Raw genomic sequence first — 13,649 nt, forward strand, 5'->3', positions numbered from 1 at the left:
CAGGTTGCCGGCGATTGGGCCGTGATGTGGCCGGTTGGTTGTTGGCCGTGTGACACTATCTCCCCCCTTCTCATGCTCGCCCACGAGCTCTGAATGCCTTCAAGCCTCCACTCGGGAGTCCTTGGGTTTGCCGGGTTGCTGTGCGTGAAAGGTGCGGATAGCTGCCTTGGCTCCGTCGCTGTAGAAGTGCTCAAAGGGTTCCCAGGTCCAATGTCTCCTCTGAGGCCATCCTTCCCACTTGACCAGATACTTGACTTCATCACCCATCAAGGTCGAGTCCATCACCTTTTCCACTTGATAGTCTTCTGCCTCGACTGGCGCCGCTTCTCGCGGCACCTGGTCTACATCAGGCAGTGCCTGACCGCCAGCGCGATAGGGCTCGGCGTGCACTTTCGGCCTGTTCCCCAAATTGCCAAGTGAGTATCCGAGGACATCCTCCATCTCCTCGTCGGTGTCAGTTGGCGAGCTAAGAGTTGAGTCAGAGGAGTAGACATCATCGCCAACTATTTCAATAAGCTCCTGCTGTTCAAGCGCCTCTTGAACACCAGAAACATAGCTCCTTGAAGCCTGTCTGTCGATCCGCTGGCGTTTCCTGATACCAGAGGACACCTTTGATAAGCTGGCCTGTGAATATGTGGCAAGTTTGCCTCTAGTCCGTCTGTGTCTTGGACCTGACCTCGAGGTGGCCCCTGGCCTCAAGGGTGACGGCCTGAAGGGATCTGGCCTCCCGGGATCTGGCCTTACGGGATCTGGCCTTACGGGTCTCTCTAGTATCGAAGGAGGAGAGGAGAGGGGCGAATCTGAGTCACTGTCCAGTGGAAGCTCGCGTTTCTGGTCCAGCGGAAGGGCGGGGCGAGCACGTGTACGTGGCTTGTTGGTCGCCGTATCCGCATGGCCCTCGGCTTTGTGCGCAATGGGATAGAGGTTGCAACGACACTGCATTTTGAATTTGTCGAAATAGCTTCGTCCGTAGTTGACGTATATCTCATTCCCCTCCTCGATTGGCCTGAGGGCTTTGAAAACCAAGACTCTGATGCCGCCGATGGTCTCGGGGCTGCACGCGATGTTGGGGCGGCAGTGGTGGTTGATAAACCGGGTCCAGTTGCCGTACATTCCCGCATCAATGTTGTATGGGTACTCGCCGATATGGTCGTCCATTTCGTAAACGTAGGCGCTGTTGGGCACGTGTTCGCTGTCGTGTTTACATATCATACCGTAATAGATGCCAATGATTTCATCTTGCTCCACATCACGACCGGGCTTCATGAAGGCGCCATAGCCCCGGTCCGGCGTCATGCGGATGGCGATATGATCTTTAGCCCACTCGGCCAACTGGTCTCGGAAGGGGACGTAGCAAGTGTATTGGTTGCACTCTTCGCTATCTGGTCTGTACCAGCTGTGGCACACTAAACACGTAAACGCATAATAATGTTCCCCAAAGGGCGACATCAAACGACTGATGCCATCGGACAAATAGTCGGCGTTGGCTCTGCGAATCCGAGTGGCGAGGGTGGGCACGCGCAAATCAAAGTCGGTGTACTTGACGAGGTAATCTCTGATCTCGTACACCTCGCGATCTTCGAGGGGGCTTGTGTATTGATAATCTTGACTAGTGATTTGGAAGAGCTTGGGAAATTTGGTGGGATCTGAGTGGAAACCAATGGGCATAAGGCTGAGCATGAATTGATAATCCTCCTCTGACATATTGTTATTGATGAAACCAGCACGCAACATAGCCGCCTCTCGTATAGCGCGCGTTTGCCGCGGAGACGTGTCTGCCGGCCCTGACGTGTTTGTAGGCGGCTGATACACTTCATCGTCGTCGCTGTTGTTGTTGCGAGGCATCGTGAATGATTAGGGATCTATAGTGTGTCGATACTAATAATTGTACAGATACCTGATCTTGTACAAGTCTGAAGCTGCTATATGTCCGATTTCGAAAGGTTCGATGGACAGGACTAAAATTCTCCAGGGATTCCCAGATGGGACCTGGTTTGACTATGCTGATATTGAAAGCGAAACTGCTGGGTCATGGACATAGAGTCTTCATCTTGAATGACCGACGGAAACGGAAGGGTTATGTAGCTGTCTCTGTCTCTTTGTTTGAGGTCTGCATCGAGTTCACAATGCATTAATTTCTACAGGAAAACATAAAGGGGTTCCCGCGGGATGCACATGGATAAAGAGAACCGAGATACATCTAGAGACAAAGGCTTCCACTTTTAGTCTGGTTCATAGGACCATGAAGTCTTCAACAACGTTTAACAGAGTTCTATTTCTACTCTGCTCTGTAGTTGTAAGGTAAATTGAGCACGCAGTCGAGTCAAGCAATTGGTATTCGGCATTTCACCACTGCTGAGTTAGCATGAGATCACCCCTGAACATCCCCTGACTTATCGACTACGTACATAGGTACGTATCTATATCTGGGAACACTCTGCGCTAGTAACCCCATGATATCCTTAACTCGCAGGTCTTGGAAAAGTAGTACAATCTTTTCTCTCCTCGTACAAGTACTTACACCTTCTCCTCTGTCCTCTCCCAATCAAACCCTACCAAAAGCCCCAGCACCCTCCACAACCCCTTTTCCTCCCTCTCCCCTTTTTGACGGCCCCTACTTTCTCCTCCAACGCCAAACTCTCCTTCTCACCACCCACATCCTGATGTGAACGAGCAGGGCTGAAAATCGTAACAGCCTTCTTCCCTCTCAAGCCAGGCTCATCAGAAGTATGCTTGTCAAAATGTGCCGTAGGAGGTTGCTGAATCTCAATCTGTATGCTCTCCCTCTTTAGAATCCTGACCTGTGTTGCCTCCTCCTGCCTTGCCGTTGAAGTTTTGGTGCTGGTAATACTATTTCTTGACTCAGACGTGACAGTCGGTGGTGGCGGTGGTTCGAGCGTGATGGACGACGAGGCGGTTCTGTTTTCTGTGACTGGTAGAGGTGATAAAACAGCAGCCCGAGGGGAAGGGGTATATCCCATCATGAGCGACATCAGGCTTGGTGGAGAGGCCAGGTCGTTGTTTTCTGCATAGGAGGAGGCCATTGTTGGGTTGGAGATGGAATTTATTCGGATGGGATGGGAAAATGTTCACATGGTACGGTTGGAAAAAGAAGAGGTTGAAGATGATCTGATCACCAAACATCCAAGCGCGCGGGAAATTTCTCAAAAGATGGAAATCTCCGCCCTCGTGAGGGAGTCCGATCCGAGACATGATTCACAACACACCACATCCCAACCCCTCGGGCTGGGCAAAGAAGTACAGGTGCCCAACCGAACCGACCCGAAGGTGCGTTGCTACAGGGCCGAGGTTTAAACGCGTGTTTTGACAGGAGACAGGTCATGGGGGGTTTATGCAGCAGGATAAATTATCCCTTTTTGGGGGGGGGCGAGTGGTATTCCCCCACTGCAATACCGACCGGCTGTTTACAACATTGGCGCCTGAAGAAAATCAACATGGAGATCAACGGCATGCTCGGGTGAAGAGAAATTCTGAAGAGGGTTGTGTTTCTCCTTGACATTTGTCTTTGAGATTTGTCTTTGTTCGAGTCTCGGGGCGCATTGTCTTAAATATCCGCAAAAAGTTTCAAACCCATGCAAAGTTTTCGAGGAACATAACAAAGGAAAAGGACTCTTTCATGTTGTGAATGAACTGCAGCCTGCGTTTACAATGGGGCTTGAGTCGACTAGACCGGAATAAGAGGCTCTGGCTTTAGGGATTCCCGAGGACCTGGTAACGAATGGGATAACGTCATAAGTCTTCAATTGATCAGATATGTAGCGCGGAAGTATTTCAGCAAAGTGGCAGCTTGAATTATTACTTCAGCCCTGTCACGGTCAAGAGTCTCCAGCTAGGTATGTCTTATGCGCTTGATGTTTCAACGTGGACGTCCTCTTTCGCGCGGCTCCGAGTTCCCCGAATACAGTTAGAACTTCAATTGCACGATGGAAGCTTCCATCAATGCGGTCGAGGACGTTCCGTAATTATGGCTAGGCAATCCAGAGTTGTGTTACTTGGTTGGTGGAAAGTTTGGAAACAAATAAACCCGGTAAAGGGGAAAGACGGGTTGGGTTGTGGTGTTGGAGAACAATGCTACCCTCATGGATATCTTAGCGTTAGTGAAACATACCAACCATACTCATATAGATCACTATAAAATCATATCATCCTCACCATCCAGGCCTTAACCATGATGTTCGACACTTGAGGCTCAAGTGCCTCCCTCACCCCTCCAGCACCATGGCACCCTCCTTTCTCCACCTCGCCACAGGCATAGCCCTCCTTACAACCACCGCCCACGCCGACCTCACCACCACCATCGATGCAACCTCCAACCGCGGCACCTGGGAAGGCTGGGGCACCTCCCTAGCCTGGTGGGCAGCCACCTTCGGCCACCGCGACGATCTAGCAGACATCTTCTTCACCCTCCGCACAACCCGCCACCAATCCGTCCCCCTCCCCGGCCTAGGCTTCACAATCGCCCGCTACAACCTCGGTGCCACAACCACCAAAACCACCATCCCCCCTTCCACCTCCATGAAAACCTCCCCCTCCATCATCCCATCCCGCCTCATCCAAGGCTTCTGGCTCGACTGGAGCTCCTCCCTCCCAACCTCCCCATCATGGAACTGGTCCGCCGACCCAAATCAACGCTCCATGCTCCTCAAAGCCTCCTCCCGCGGCGCCACCACCCTCGAGCTCTTCTCCAACTCCCCAATCTGGTGGATGTGCAAAAACCACAACCCCTCCGGTTCCGATGACGGCAGATCCGACAACCTCCAATCATGGAACTACCAAAACCATGCTGTCTACCTGGCCACAGTGGCGAAATACGCAGCAGAAAACTGGGGGGTGAGCTTCACATCAGTAGACCCATTCAACGAGCCGTCAGCAAACTGGTGGAACGGCAAGACCGGCACGCAAGAAGGCTGCCACTTCGACGCCTCCACCCAGATCGCCGTGGTAGGGTATCTAAGGCAGGAACTGGACAATCGGGGGTTGAAAGGGGTGGTTATTTCCGCCTCGGACGAGAGCCATTACGACGAGGCGGTTGAGACGCTCAGGAAATTCGAGGGCAACAGGACTGTGATGGGGGCAGTGGAGAGGGTGAATGTGCATGGGTATCAGTATGAAAAGGGAAGGAGGGATGTGCTGTTTGATATGGTGAACAAGGCGGGGAAGAAGCTTTGGCAGAGTGAATATGGGGAGGCGGATGCTACCGGGGAGAGGTTGGTGAGTAATTTGCTGCTGGATATGCGGTGGTTGAGGCCGATGGCGTGGGTGTACTGGCAGGTTTTGGATGGGGGTGGGTGGGGTTTGATTGACGCGGATAATGACAGGAAGACGATCGGGCAGGTGAACCAGAAGTATTTTGTTCTCGCGCAGTTCGCGAGGCATATCAGGCCGGGGATGAGGATTTTGGATGGGGGGAGTGATTACGCTGTTGCGGCTTATGATGAGAAGGCGAGGAAGCTGGTGATTGTGGCTGTTAACTGGGGGGAGGCCCAGTATATCAATTTTGATCTGGGGAGGTTTGGAGCCGTTGGGTCGGATGGATCGGTGGTCAAGAGGTGGGCGACACAGATTGGGAGTGGTAGTCGTTATGTTGAGTACAGTGATACTCAGCTTAGTGGGAAGAAGTTCTGGTCAAGATTTGAAAAGAAGATGGTCCAGACTTTTGAAGTGACGGGTGTTGTTCTGTAGATTTATTGATAGATACATACCTACGATTGTTGCCTTGCTTCCCTTGAGATTCTCCCAGCAAGAACCACGGGCTCAACTATGAGCCTCAAACCTCATAAGGTGACTTGACATCCCTCCAAGTCGAATCATCCGCTCTTTCGGCCTTGTACTCGTTTCAGAATCTCTCAAATGCCTGCCGACTGTACATGTCTTTCGGGGGACCCTCTCTGTCGCCAAAGCGATCCAGGATTGCGCTGTTGTACTGATGCAGGCCCTCAAAATGCTGAACGAGGAAGGGCTTTTTGTCCTTGCGTGCAGCAACCACAGTCCCAACGTTCAGTTACCACCCCAATGGCGCAAACCCGAACTCCGGATCAATATCATCCATGTGACAGGCTGATTGTCAAGATGCCACTGTTCAAACGAGAAACGTTCCAACCCGGTGTACCACAACAGGAATTTAGAGAAGGCTGGGCGAAGGTGCGACGTCCTTCGTAAAGACATCATGGTCCGAGTCAAGCTCGATGGCGTACCAGGGGTCTTTGCTGTAGTCAGCTAGCTGGCCGACGGCGCAGTTGATATTGACTGCGAGAATCCGCGGCACTTCCGCGTTGACATCACTAAATCAAGCAACTTCAGAGCACAGGTAAGGCCAAGCAGGAGAGGGTATCTTACTTCTGCGTATTCTCAGCCATTGTCCAGATGTGTGGGATAACGGAGGGGTAAAGAGGCGAAGGGAGAATAGATAGCAAGTTTGAGGAGCGATCGGCCTGAAGTGAGCTTTTTTGAGGTTGCTAGTGGCCGCCTCACACCACAACCAACACTGGGAAAGCTCAACAATTGCAAATGCTCGTGATCGAGAACCAGATAGGCGCTCTTCACCCTATCTCAGACAAGGGCTGTAGAACTGGAAAAGAGAAAGTTTGTGGTTTCTTTATGATCTTGCTTGACGTCAGCCTGGGCGCATGCAGTCTTCAGGGGTCCCAGCCAACCAAGCCTTCACCTCCCACCCTCGAACGAACCAGAATGCCCTCTGACCCACTCAGCAACCTCCCTGCAAGGAGCCACCCAAACATCTTTCTTAGCGGCGATCCTCCCAAGCACCTCCTCCAACATGGCAAACTTCTTTTCGTCTGTCTGTAGAAACGGATGGAACAAAACAGAGAGATATCCACCCGTCTGTCTGATCTCCTCCATCTTACTCGTCAACCACCCCTTCAAATCTTCCTCGGGGTTCTCCAGCTCTTCTCTCTCGCCATGATCCTCCCTTATGCCTCTGAACTTATCCATATACCAGAAAGCATCCACCCCCCTCCACTCAAACGGCAGCACCACCACCCCCTCTTTCCCAATCCCTAGCTCCCCTAGAGGTGAGACATATCTCACACCATGCTCCTTCAGCAACCCCCAAGTCCCATCATTGATACTCCCCCCAGGTGGACGAAACCCCTCGTACTTAATACCAGCTTTCCTTGCTTCCTCCCAGCTCTTATCGAAATTCTCCTGCTCTGCTTCGGGGGAAAGATGCTTCCAGACTTCATGCTGGTACCCATGCCAAGCTACTTCGTGACCAGCATCTTGCAGTGATTTAATAGCGTCAGGGTAGGCAGACAAGCTCCATGACTCGGCAAAGTACGTGGCTTTGATGTTGTGCTTTTCGAGAAGTGACAGCATGCGCGGGACTTGGTTGGTGACTGCCGGGTGGGTGCCGATGGGGTGAGGCCACTTGCCATTGAGGACGTCTTGGGCTTCGCCTAGGTTGTCCATGGTGAAGGAGATGGCTGCTTTGTAGGGGGCTGGCCAGCGGGAGGGGGGCGGTGGGGGCGACATGTTGGTGATGTTGGTGACCGGTGTTGGTGATGTCAAGTGTTGCTAGGAAGAAATCGTCAGCATGCAGAGAAGACCGGACGGAAGTAAACGAAGGTCGTCGGCAACGAGCCGACCCGCCGGGATGGTTTGTTTGCTGTCGGCAGTTGAAAGCCAAGACACGATGCCCCGCATTCTGCTGTCTCCAACTTCGATGACGTTGTGGGGAAGATAGAACAGAATCATCGCGACAATGGGCAAAAACGGGAAAAGAGAGAATAAACAAGAAAATTTGAAGTTGGCTTTAGGCGCTAGGATATCTGGGTTGTCTTTATAGGCAAGAACCACAGACCACTCTACTCAAGTCAGACAGACAGCTGTGCTGGTTTGATGCCTGCTCCTTCCTCACAACACAACACAGTTATGGGCCATGCCCCGCTCACCAGCGCCATCGCATAAAGAAATATTTCACAGTACAACTGCTCTTATTCCTCTCATTCAGTCATTATTATCACGACATTATCAATTAACCAAGCCCCATGTCCACCTCATCAGATCCCTTGGGCCGGCGTTTCCCTCGACATTCTTCCCACGCCATGTATGTCACCACTGTGACCCTGCTCATTATCATGATTCTCGTGGGCAGTCATCCTCTGCCCTTTCTCGACTCGACGACTCGACGACCCGACAACGCCATAGCACAATGACGCGCTTTACGACGATCGATTTGACGATAGCGTTCCTAAACGCCAGCAAATATGCATACGACGACGCTTCCATTTCCATTTGGTGGAGCTAGATGACGGTTAGCCATGAAGCAACCAGAGCACTGATAGGGTAGCACCTACGACTTCATGTCCTTCCTTTTAACAAATCGAGCATCTTAAGTGATTGGCCGACTTACGCCTCAGCGAAGGGAGTGTTTTCGTCGATTGTATGGTTCCCTTGTTTGGTGGGCCTCTTGTGCCCGGCCAGCCTTGTTGGTCGTTGGAGAATCAGACAAAATAAGCGCCGTTATTCGATGTCGTCTTTTCCAAATCCAAATCCGATTGCGGCAGCTTATCCAACCATTTGCCTACTTTCTCCCGTCTTTCCATTGAAGGATACGGGGATGGCTGTTGGTAGCGCTCTGGTTGTTGACAAGGCTGAGGCTCCGGGCTGGGATCCTCTCCCTTGACGAGATCAATCAAGGGCTTGGCCACCTTCCAGTACAGGACAAACATCATGGCGAATTGAAAATGATTATTTACTCGAGATACCTAAAAGTATCGTGCCCAAGCTGCAGATATGTATAAAAGACGGTTCGGTCTTCGGCTTTCTTTTACGTCTTCTTGGAGCGACGGCTGTCAGGGACTGGGGATGCGGGCCCTAGCGGACGAGGTGGGGTTGGCGATGCCCGAGGTTTCCGTAAACATCAAAAAAATCTTGGATTATGATGCTGAAAAGCAGGAAAGAGACGGATGGTTTGATGGGAGGGCAGCGTTGATTTCTAATAGGGTTTGTGGTTGAACGGAGATCGGCTTTAACGGGTGTTCGGCATTTTCCAGGGGTCCGATTTGGGTGCAGGACAGCGAATGGTGTCTTGGAGGAAACACTGGATTGTCGATGGGAGGCCGAAGTCTGCGATCGGCAGAGACAGCAACAGGCGGGGCAGGACGCGCTGTTAGTCAGCTGTGGGTAGGGGTTGCGACGCAACCTGGGCTGCCATGGCGGCGTGATAGGGAAAAGATGGGCTTGATTGGGACAAAAACGAGAGGGTACGGAGCAAATGCTCAGAGTGACAGGATCATGACTGTTGGCAATGCCTGAATATTGATATCTTTTGCAGGTTGACAAATAGCAGTCGATCACGATCGCAATGTTTTGAGAAGACCGGAGTTGCTTATGCCCGATCTGCCTTGATGGCTTGACAATCAGCCCTTGCATCCATCCCACCCACCCAACCACCGATATTGACGCTCCCTCGCGGCAACCCAGACAAAAAGTCACCACCAAAACACAACAAAAAGAACTCCCCAGTCGCTCTCTTCTCTCCGTACTCCGGGGCCACCCGGGGATTGAACCCGGGACCTCTCGCAAGCAATGCTGTAGGGTGAACCCTAAGCGAGAATCATACCACTAGACCAGCGGCCCGATGAAGAAGACAGCGAACAGGAGGGAACGGGGCCACCCGGGGATTGAACCCGGGACCTCTCGCAATGCAGATGCTGTAGGGTGTACCCTAAGCGAGAATCATACCACTAGACCAGCGGCCCTTGATGTTCTTTGGCGGGGTTGGTGACGAGAGAATGGGATTTTCTGTCTCGCTGAGGGCTTTCTTTTTGACTCATTCGCCGGTTCGAGGGTTTGGGTGTGGCGGCGGTGGAAAGAGGGGTGGGCCTGGGTTGGGTGAGTGGACAAAGTTGTGCATTGCCAGATCTCGGGCCGCGTCTGCTCCGGATGTTATGTGCTCCCCGCTACTACGCCCGCTACCGAACATCCGGCAAAATCACGCACAAAAGACCTTTTCCGGCTGCGGAAATGACCACATCCCGATACACTAGCATCAGTGGTTTAGTGGTAAAATCCATCGTTGCCATCGATGGGCCCCGTGTTCGATTCACGGCTGATGCATCCCTTGCCTGGGCGTGTTGAGTATGCTTTTTGGTGCTTAGATATCAGGTTTCCTTGATCTTGGGTGAGGGGTACATTTTTGATTCAACTCCAAAGATGAGTGGAGCACTGTGCTGCGCCCTGACCACAACAGCCATCTGCCGAGAGCTGTTGGCGGGAATATCTCGCTGATAGCTAACGAAAATGTTGTGACACAGAGCATCAACACCAAACAGTTCGAATTGATTCGCCTGTCATGGCTGCCATCCGAAATCTCACTGTCAGCACCGATTCCGGGCGATCCGATCTGTGGGGCCGACGATAGTGGGGTTCCCTCCCGTTCATGCCTTCCCGTCATCGTCAGCATCTGATCAGGAGTCTTGGCCCTGACCACCATCGCCAACTTCATTTCCTTCAACTTTCCCCACACTGAAAGGGATTTACGTCACTGAACGACGTCACACCAAAACATGGCAGCCAACGAAGTCTACCAATACTCCCTGATATCCGCCCTCATGGACGGCGTAGCCTCCAACGGCATCCCCATATCCGACGTTTTGCGCCATGGCGACCACGGTCTCGGCACCTTTAAGAACATGGTTGGCGAGATGATTGTCCTCGACGGGGAGGTGTACCAGATGAAGGCCGACGGTTCGGTGGTACATGTCGACCCGGAAGAAACCATCACACCCTTTGCAACGGTCACCAGATTCGACCCCACCACCACTGTCAAAGCTATGTTGAAAGATGGCAAGAAAGATCTTCAGGCGTTACTAGATGAGCTCCATCCAGAGGCAACGAACCATTTCCTCGCGATTAGGCTGGATGGGACGTTTGAGAGGATAGAGTTCAGGACTGCGGGCGGGCAGTGCAGGCCGAGAGAGGGGATGGTGGATGTTTGCTCGAGGCAGACGACACATATGTTTGAGGGGGAGAGGGGGACGGTGATTGGGTTTAGGTGCCCAGGGTATGTCATGGGGATTAATGTTGCGGGGGATCATTTGCATTTTATCAGTGAGGATCGGGAGAGGGGAGGGCATATATTGGGGTTTAAGACCGAGGGGGAGATCGAGGTTGGCGTGGCGGTCATGTCGAACTTCCGCCTGGAACTGCCAAAGGGGGATAGAGAGTTTGATGAGGCGAAGTTGGTGAAGGACGAGGAGGGGATTAAGGCTGTCGAAGGGTGAGCAGTTAAGGGAAGTGACCTAATATCGTGGAGGTGATAGAGGGTTGGTGGTGGAGGAAGTCTTGATTTTGTCTTGGCAAGATCTTCCTCTTTCGCGCTAAAATTATTCCCAAAACAGCTCCGCATTCTCCGGGGCACAGCAGGCGTGGTGTACCTTAACTGACCGTCAATGAAGAGAAGCCATAAAGTACCTCAAGGGAACCAGGTGCAATGAGGTATCAGAAGCGAGGATGGCACTTCAGGTGAAGGGAAAGGTTACTTGTACCTGGGTACTTCCTCGAGCTGGACTTGTGTCACCGCAACAGCGGAGAATGCGATGCCGGGACTTTATCCGAGCTGTTCCCCAGGCCCACGTAAGCACGCCAGGCAACCATGAGCGTCACCACGATAGCAGCGCAAACACCTCAATGTCCCCGGCGTGTTCTCTTGAAATCAGAATCATCGTTTTGCGCTATAACAATCGACAGCAGCAGTCACGATGCGGATTGGCAGCCTGAGACATGCAGCCGTTTGGGTGGCTTGCCTGTCCCACCATGTGACGGCTGTCAATCATCGGGACCCCGCCGAGGGGGCAGCCAGGATGAATGCTTACGAAATCTTCAACGCCATCCATTCCGCCATGCGACAATGGGGCTCATCTTTGAACCATAATGGCCTGTCAACTTTCGTCGCCACTGTTCCTGCTGGAGTGACCTTGTACCACGGCACCTGGAGGTCAACTCCGCCACCTGGTCCAGAATGGCTCGCCTTCGAGATTGAGCACGCAGAGCTATTTGCTCACCCGCGATGGAAGTTTCCGCCGCGGGAGTTGAACACTGCGGGCTCTTCCATGCCGCTCCAGCGCCAACGAGGGATTTTCTTCCAGGGAGAAAACGATTATGAAGTTCGAGAAGATGGCGAAGATGAAAAAGGGTACCTCCAGATCTACAAAACGACACAGCCTGTTCGGCTGCTCTACCTAGACGGTACGAGTGCTGCCAACACGGAGATGGGCACCCTGGACTTGCAAGACTTTGTTATCCGAGGGGACCGCAATGCTGAAGCTTGGGATGAGTTCGGTCGTGCCAAAAGTCTCTGTGATATTGTCACGAGCTGGGGTCTTCAGGGTGTGATTCGGATGGAAGCCGGTTTTGAGATCATCAAGTGCAACTTTTCTGACAGCATGGAGCTGGTTTCCGCTATCCAGCGTCCAGCTGATCCGTCCAACTCTGATGGGCTAGGCTGGGAAGGGTATGCTGAAGTTCACCCTTTTGAATGGATCAGCGCTGTTGCTCAGCGGTACCATGGTATTGGTGGCTCCAGGATAGAGCTCGATTTCTCTTCCATGGTCTCGGCGATGTTTTACCCTGTCAACCTCACCAATGACAAATCGTCAAAGCCAAATCTTCCACGATTGTGGTATGCAACAGAGGACGAGTTGCTGAGCATCAGGTCCCGCGTGGAGGAGGTGGTACATGAGCGCCTGGACGGCAAACACACTTCCATTAACTGGCAGGAGGTTACCGATCTGATCATCACACGCTATGCAGATAGGCTTTGGTTCATGGCAGAAAGAGCTCAGTCAATATTGGAGTTCCAAGGCGAGCTCAACCATCTGACAAATACCCATATCGACTACGGCGAGAAAGACATATATCATGCCGCCTGTTCACGCTGCGAACGCCACTTTATCCGCTCAGCCACGCCCAAGGCTCCAGAAGACCATCTTATTCTCGCCGCCATGGAGGAAGTGACGCATGCTATCTGCGAGAGACTATTCGTAGTGCGCCTTTTCATCAAGAATCGGATCAGGATTGACAAGCTCAAATACAACGACAAAGTACCTGCGAGCCGTATGGATGAACTTCTTCAATCTTCAAAGAAGGCTATCAGGGAGTTGATGGACCAGCTGAAGTGGACAAGATGGAAGGAGTGCACCACCTGTGAATTTCACGAGGTGTGCTTTGTGCCGCTGTGGCCTGTCGGTGACAAGGACTCGTACGAGCAGCCCAACTGCAGGAATCATTCTTCGATTCAGAATAGCTGGTGGGATAACCGGTACTGGGATATGCCGAAGATGCCGCATGTGCCGAAGCCGCCTTCGCGTGAGGACCTTTAAGGAGCAACAAGAGAAACGTTTTCCCCATTACATACCATGCAGAACAGCCAGTTGATGTCCGAAGATGACTGAACCCCTGAAAAAGACAAGTCATATATTGAAGAAAAAAGAATCGGCCTTTTAAGGAAGGGCAAAAGTTTGATTGCATCAGCCGTGAATCGAACACGGGGCCCATCGATGGCAACGATGGATTTTACCACTAAACCACTGATGCTGTTGGATTTGTTGAAGGTTCGGGTCGGAGTGAGGCATTTTGTGTGCGGAGTTGCGTCCCGGGCCTAGCCC

At 52.3% G+C, this 13,649-nt stretch overlaps 7 protein-coding genes and 4 non-coding genes across 11 annotated transcripts; 7 read left to right on the plus strand and 4 right to left on the minus strand.

Moving 5' to 3' along the window:
• Window positions 1-99: 99 nt before the first annotated feature.
• Window positions 100-1,845, minus strand: QC763_0083200 (uncharacterized protein; the record flags this gene model as incomplete). The annotated part of the gene is made up of 1 exon (XM_062906150.1): window positions 100-1,845. The coding sequence occupies one exon, from the start codon at window positions 1,843-1,845 to the stop codon at window positions 100-102; it is 1,746 nt and encodes a 581-aa protein (XP_062764142.1).
• A 707-nt stretch (window positions 1,846-2,552) lies between these two features.
• Window positions 2,553-3,044, minus strand: QC763_0083210 (uncharacterized protein; the record flags this gene model as incomplete). The annotated part of the gene is made up of 1 exon (XM_062906151.1): window positions 2,553-3,044. One exon carries the CDS (start codon window positions 3,042-3,044, stop codon window positions 2,553-2,555), a length of 492 nt encoding a protein of 163 aa, XP_062764143.1.
• Window positions 3,045-4,239: 1,195 nt separating this feature from the next.
• On the plus strand, window positions 4,240-5,768 carry QC763_503310 (uncharacterized protein; the record flags this gene model as incomplete). The annotated part of the gene is made up of 1 exon (XM_062912921.1): window positions 4,240-5,768. The coding sequence occupies one exon, from the start codon at window positions 4,240-4,242 to the stop codon at window positions 5,701-5,703; it is 1,464 nt and encodes a 487-aa protein (XP_062764144.1). The 3' UTR covers window positions 5,704-5,768.
• Window positions 4,634-6,377, minus strand: QC763_0083230 (uncharacterized protein; the record flags this gene model as incomplete). Its single annotated transcript, XM_062906152.1, has 2 exons — window positions 4,634-6,302; window positions 6,358-6,377. 2 exons carry the CDS (start codon window positions 6,375-6,377, stop codon window positions 6,143-6,145), a joined length of 180 nt encoding a protein of 59 aa, XP_062764145.1. The 3' UTR covers window positions 4,634-6,142.
• Window positions 6,378-6,681: 304 nt separating this feature from the next.
• On the minus strand, window positions 6,682-7,512 carry QC763_503320 (uncharacterized protein; the record flags this gene model as incomplete). The annotated part of the gene is made up of 1 exon (XM_062912922.1): window positions 6,682-7,512. One exon carries the CDS (start codon window positions 7,510-7,512, stop codon window positions 6,682-6,684), a length of 831 nt encoding a protein of 276 aa, XP_062764146.1.
• Window positions 7,513-9,530: 2,018 nt separating this feature from the next.
• On the plus strand, window positions 9,531-9,621 carry QC763_0083250. Its single transcript has one exon. It is a non-coding gene; the product is annotated as a tRNA-Pro (tRNA).
• A 29-nt stretch (window positions 9,622-9,650) lies between these two features.
• On the plus strand, window positions 9,651-9,743 carry QC763_0083260. The gene has a single exon. It is a non-coding gene; the product is annotated as a tRNA-Pro (tRNA).
• Window positions 9,744-10,030: 287 nt separating this feature from the next.
• Window positions 10,031-10,101, plus strand: QC763_0083270. Its single transcript has one exon. It is a non-coding gene; the product is annotated as a tRNA-Gly (tRNA).
• A 449-nt stretch (window positions 10,102-10,550) lies between these two features.
• QC763_503330 (uncharacterized protein) lies at window positions 10,551-11,267 on the plus strand (the record flags this gene model as incomplete). Its single annotated transcript, XM_062912923.1, has 1 exon — window positions 10,551-11,267. The coding sequence occupies one exon, from the start codon at window positions 10,551-10,553 to the stop codon at window positions 11,265-11,267; it is 717 nt and encodes a 238-aa protein (XP_062764147.1).
• A 477-nt stretch (window positions 11,268-11,744) lies between these two features.
• QC763_503340 (uncharacterized protein) lies at window positions 11,745-13,364 on the plus strand (the record flags this gene model as incomplete). Its single annotated transcript, XM_062912924.1, has 1 exon — window positions 11,745-13,364. The coding sequence occupies one exon, from the start codon at window positions 11,745-11,747 to the stop codon at window positions 13,362-13,364; it is 1,620 nt and encodes a 539-aa protein (XP_062764148.1).
• A 143-nt stretch (window positions 13,365-13,507) lies between these two features.
• QC763_0083300 lies at window positions 13,508-13,578 on the plus strand. Its single transcript has one exon. It is a non-coding gene; the product is annotated as a tRNA-Gly (tRNA).
• The last annotated feature ends 71 nt before the right edge of the window (window positions 13,579-13,649 follow it).

The sequence above is a fragment of the Podospora pseudopauciseta genome (assembly GCF_035222475.1).
Source record: "Podospora pseudopauciseta strain CBS 411.78 chromosome 5 map unlocalized CBS411.78m_5.2, whole genome shotgun sequence".
Lineage (NCBI taxonomy): Eukaryota > Fungi > Ascomycota > Sordariomycetes > Sordariales > Podosporaceae > Podospora > Podospora pseudopauciseta.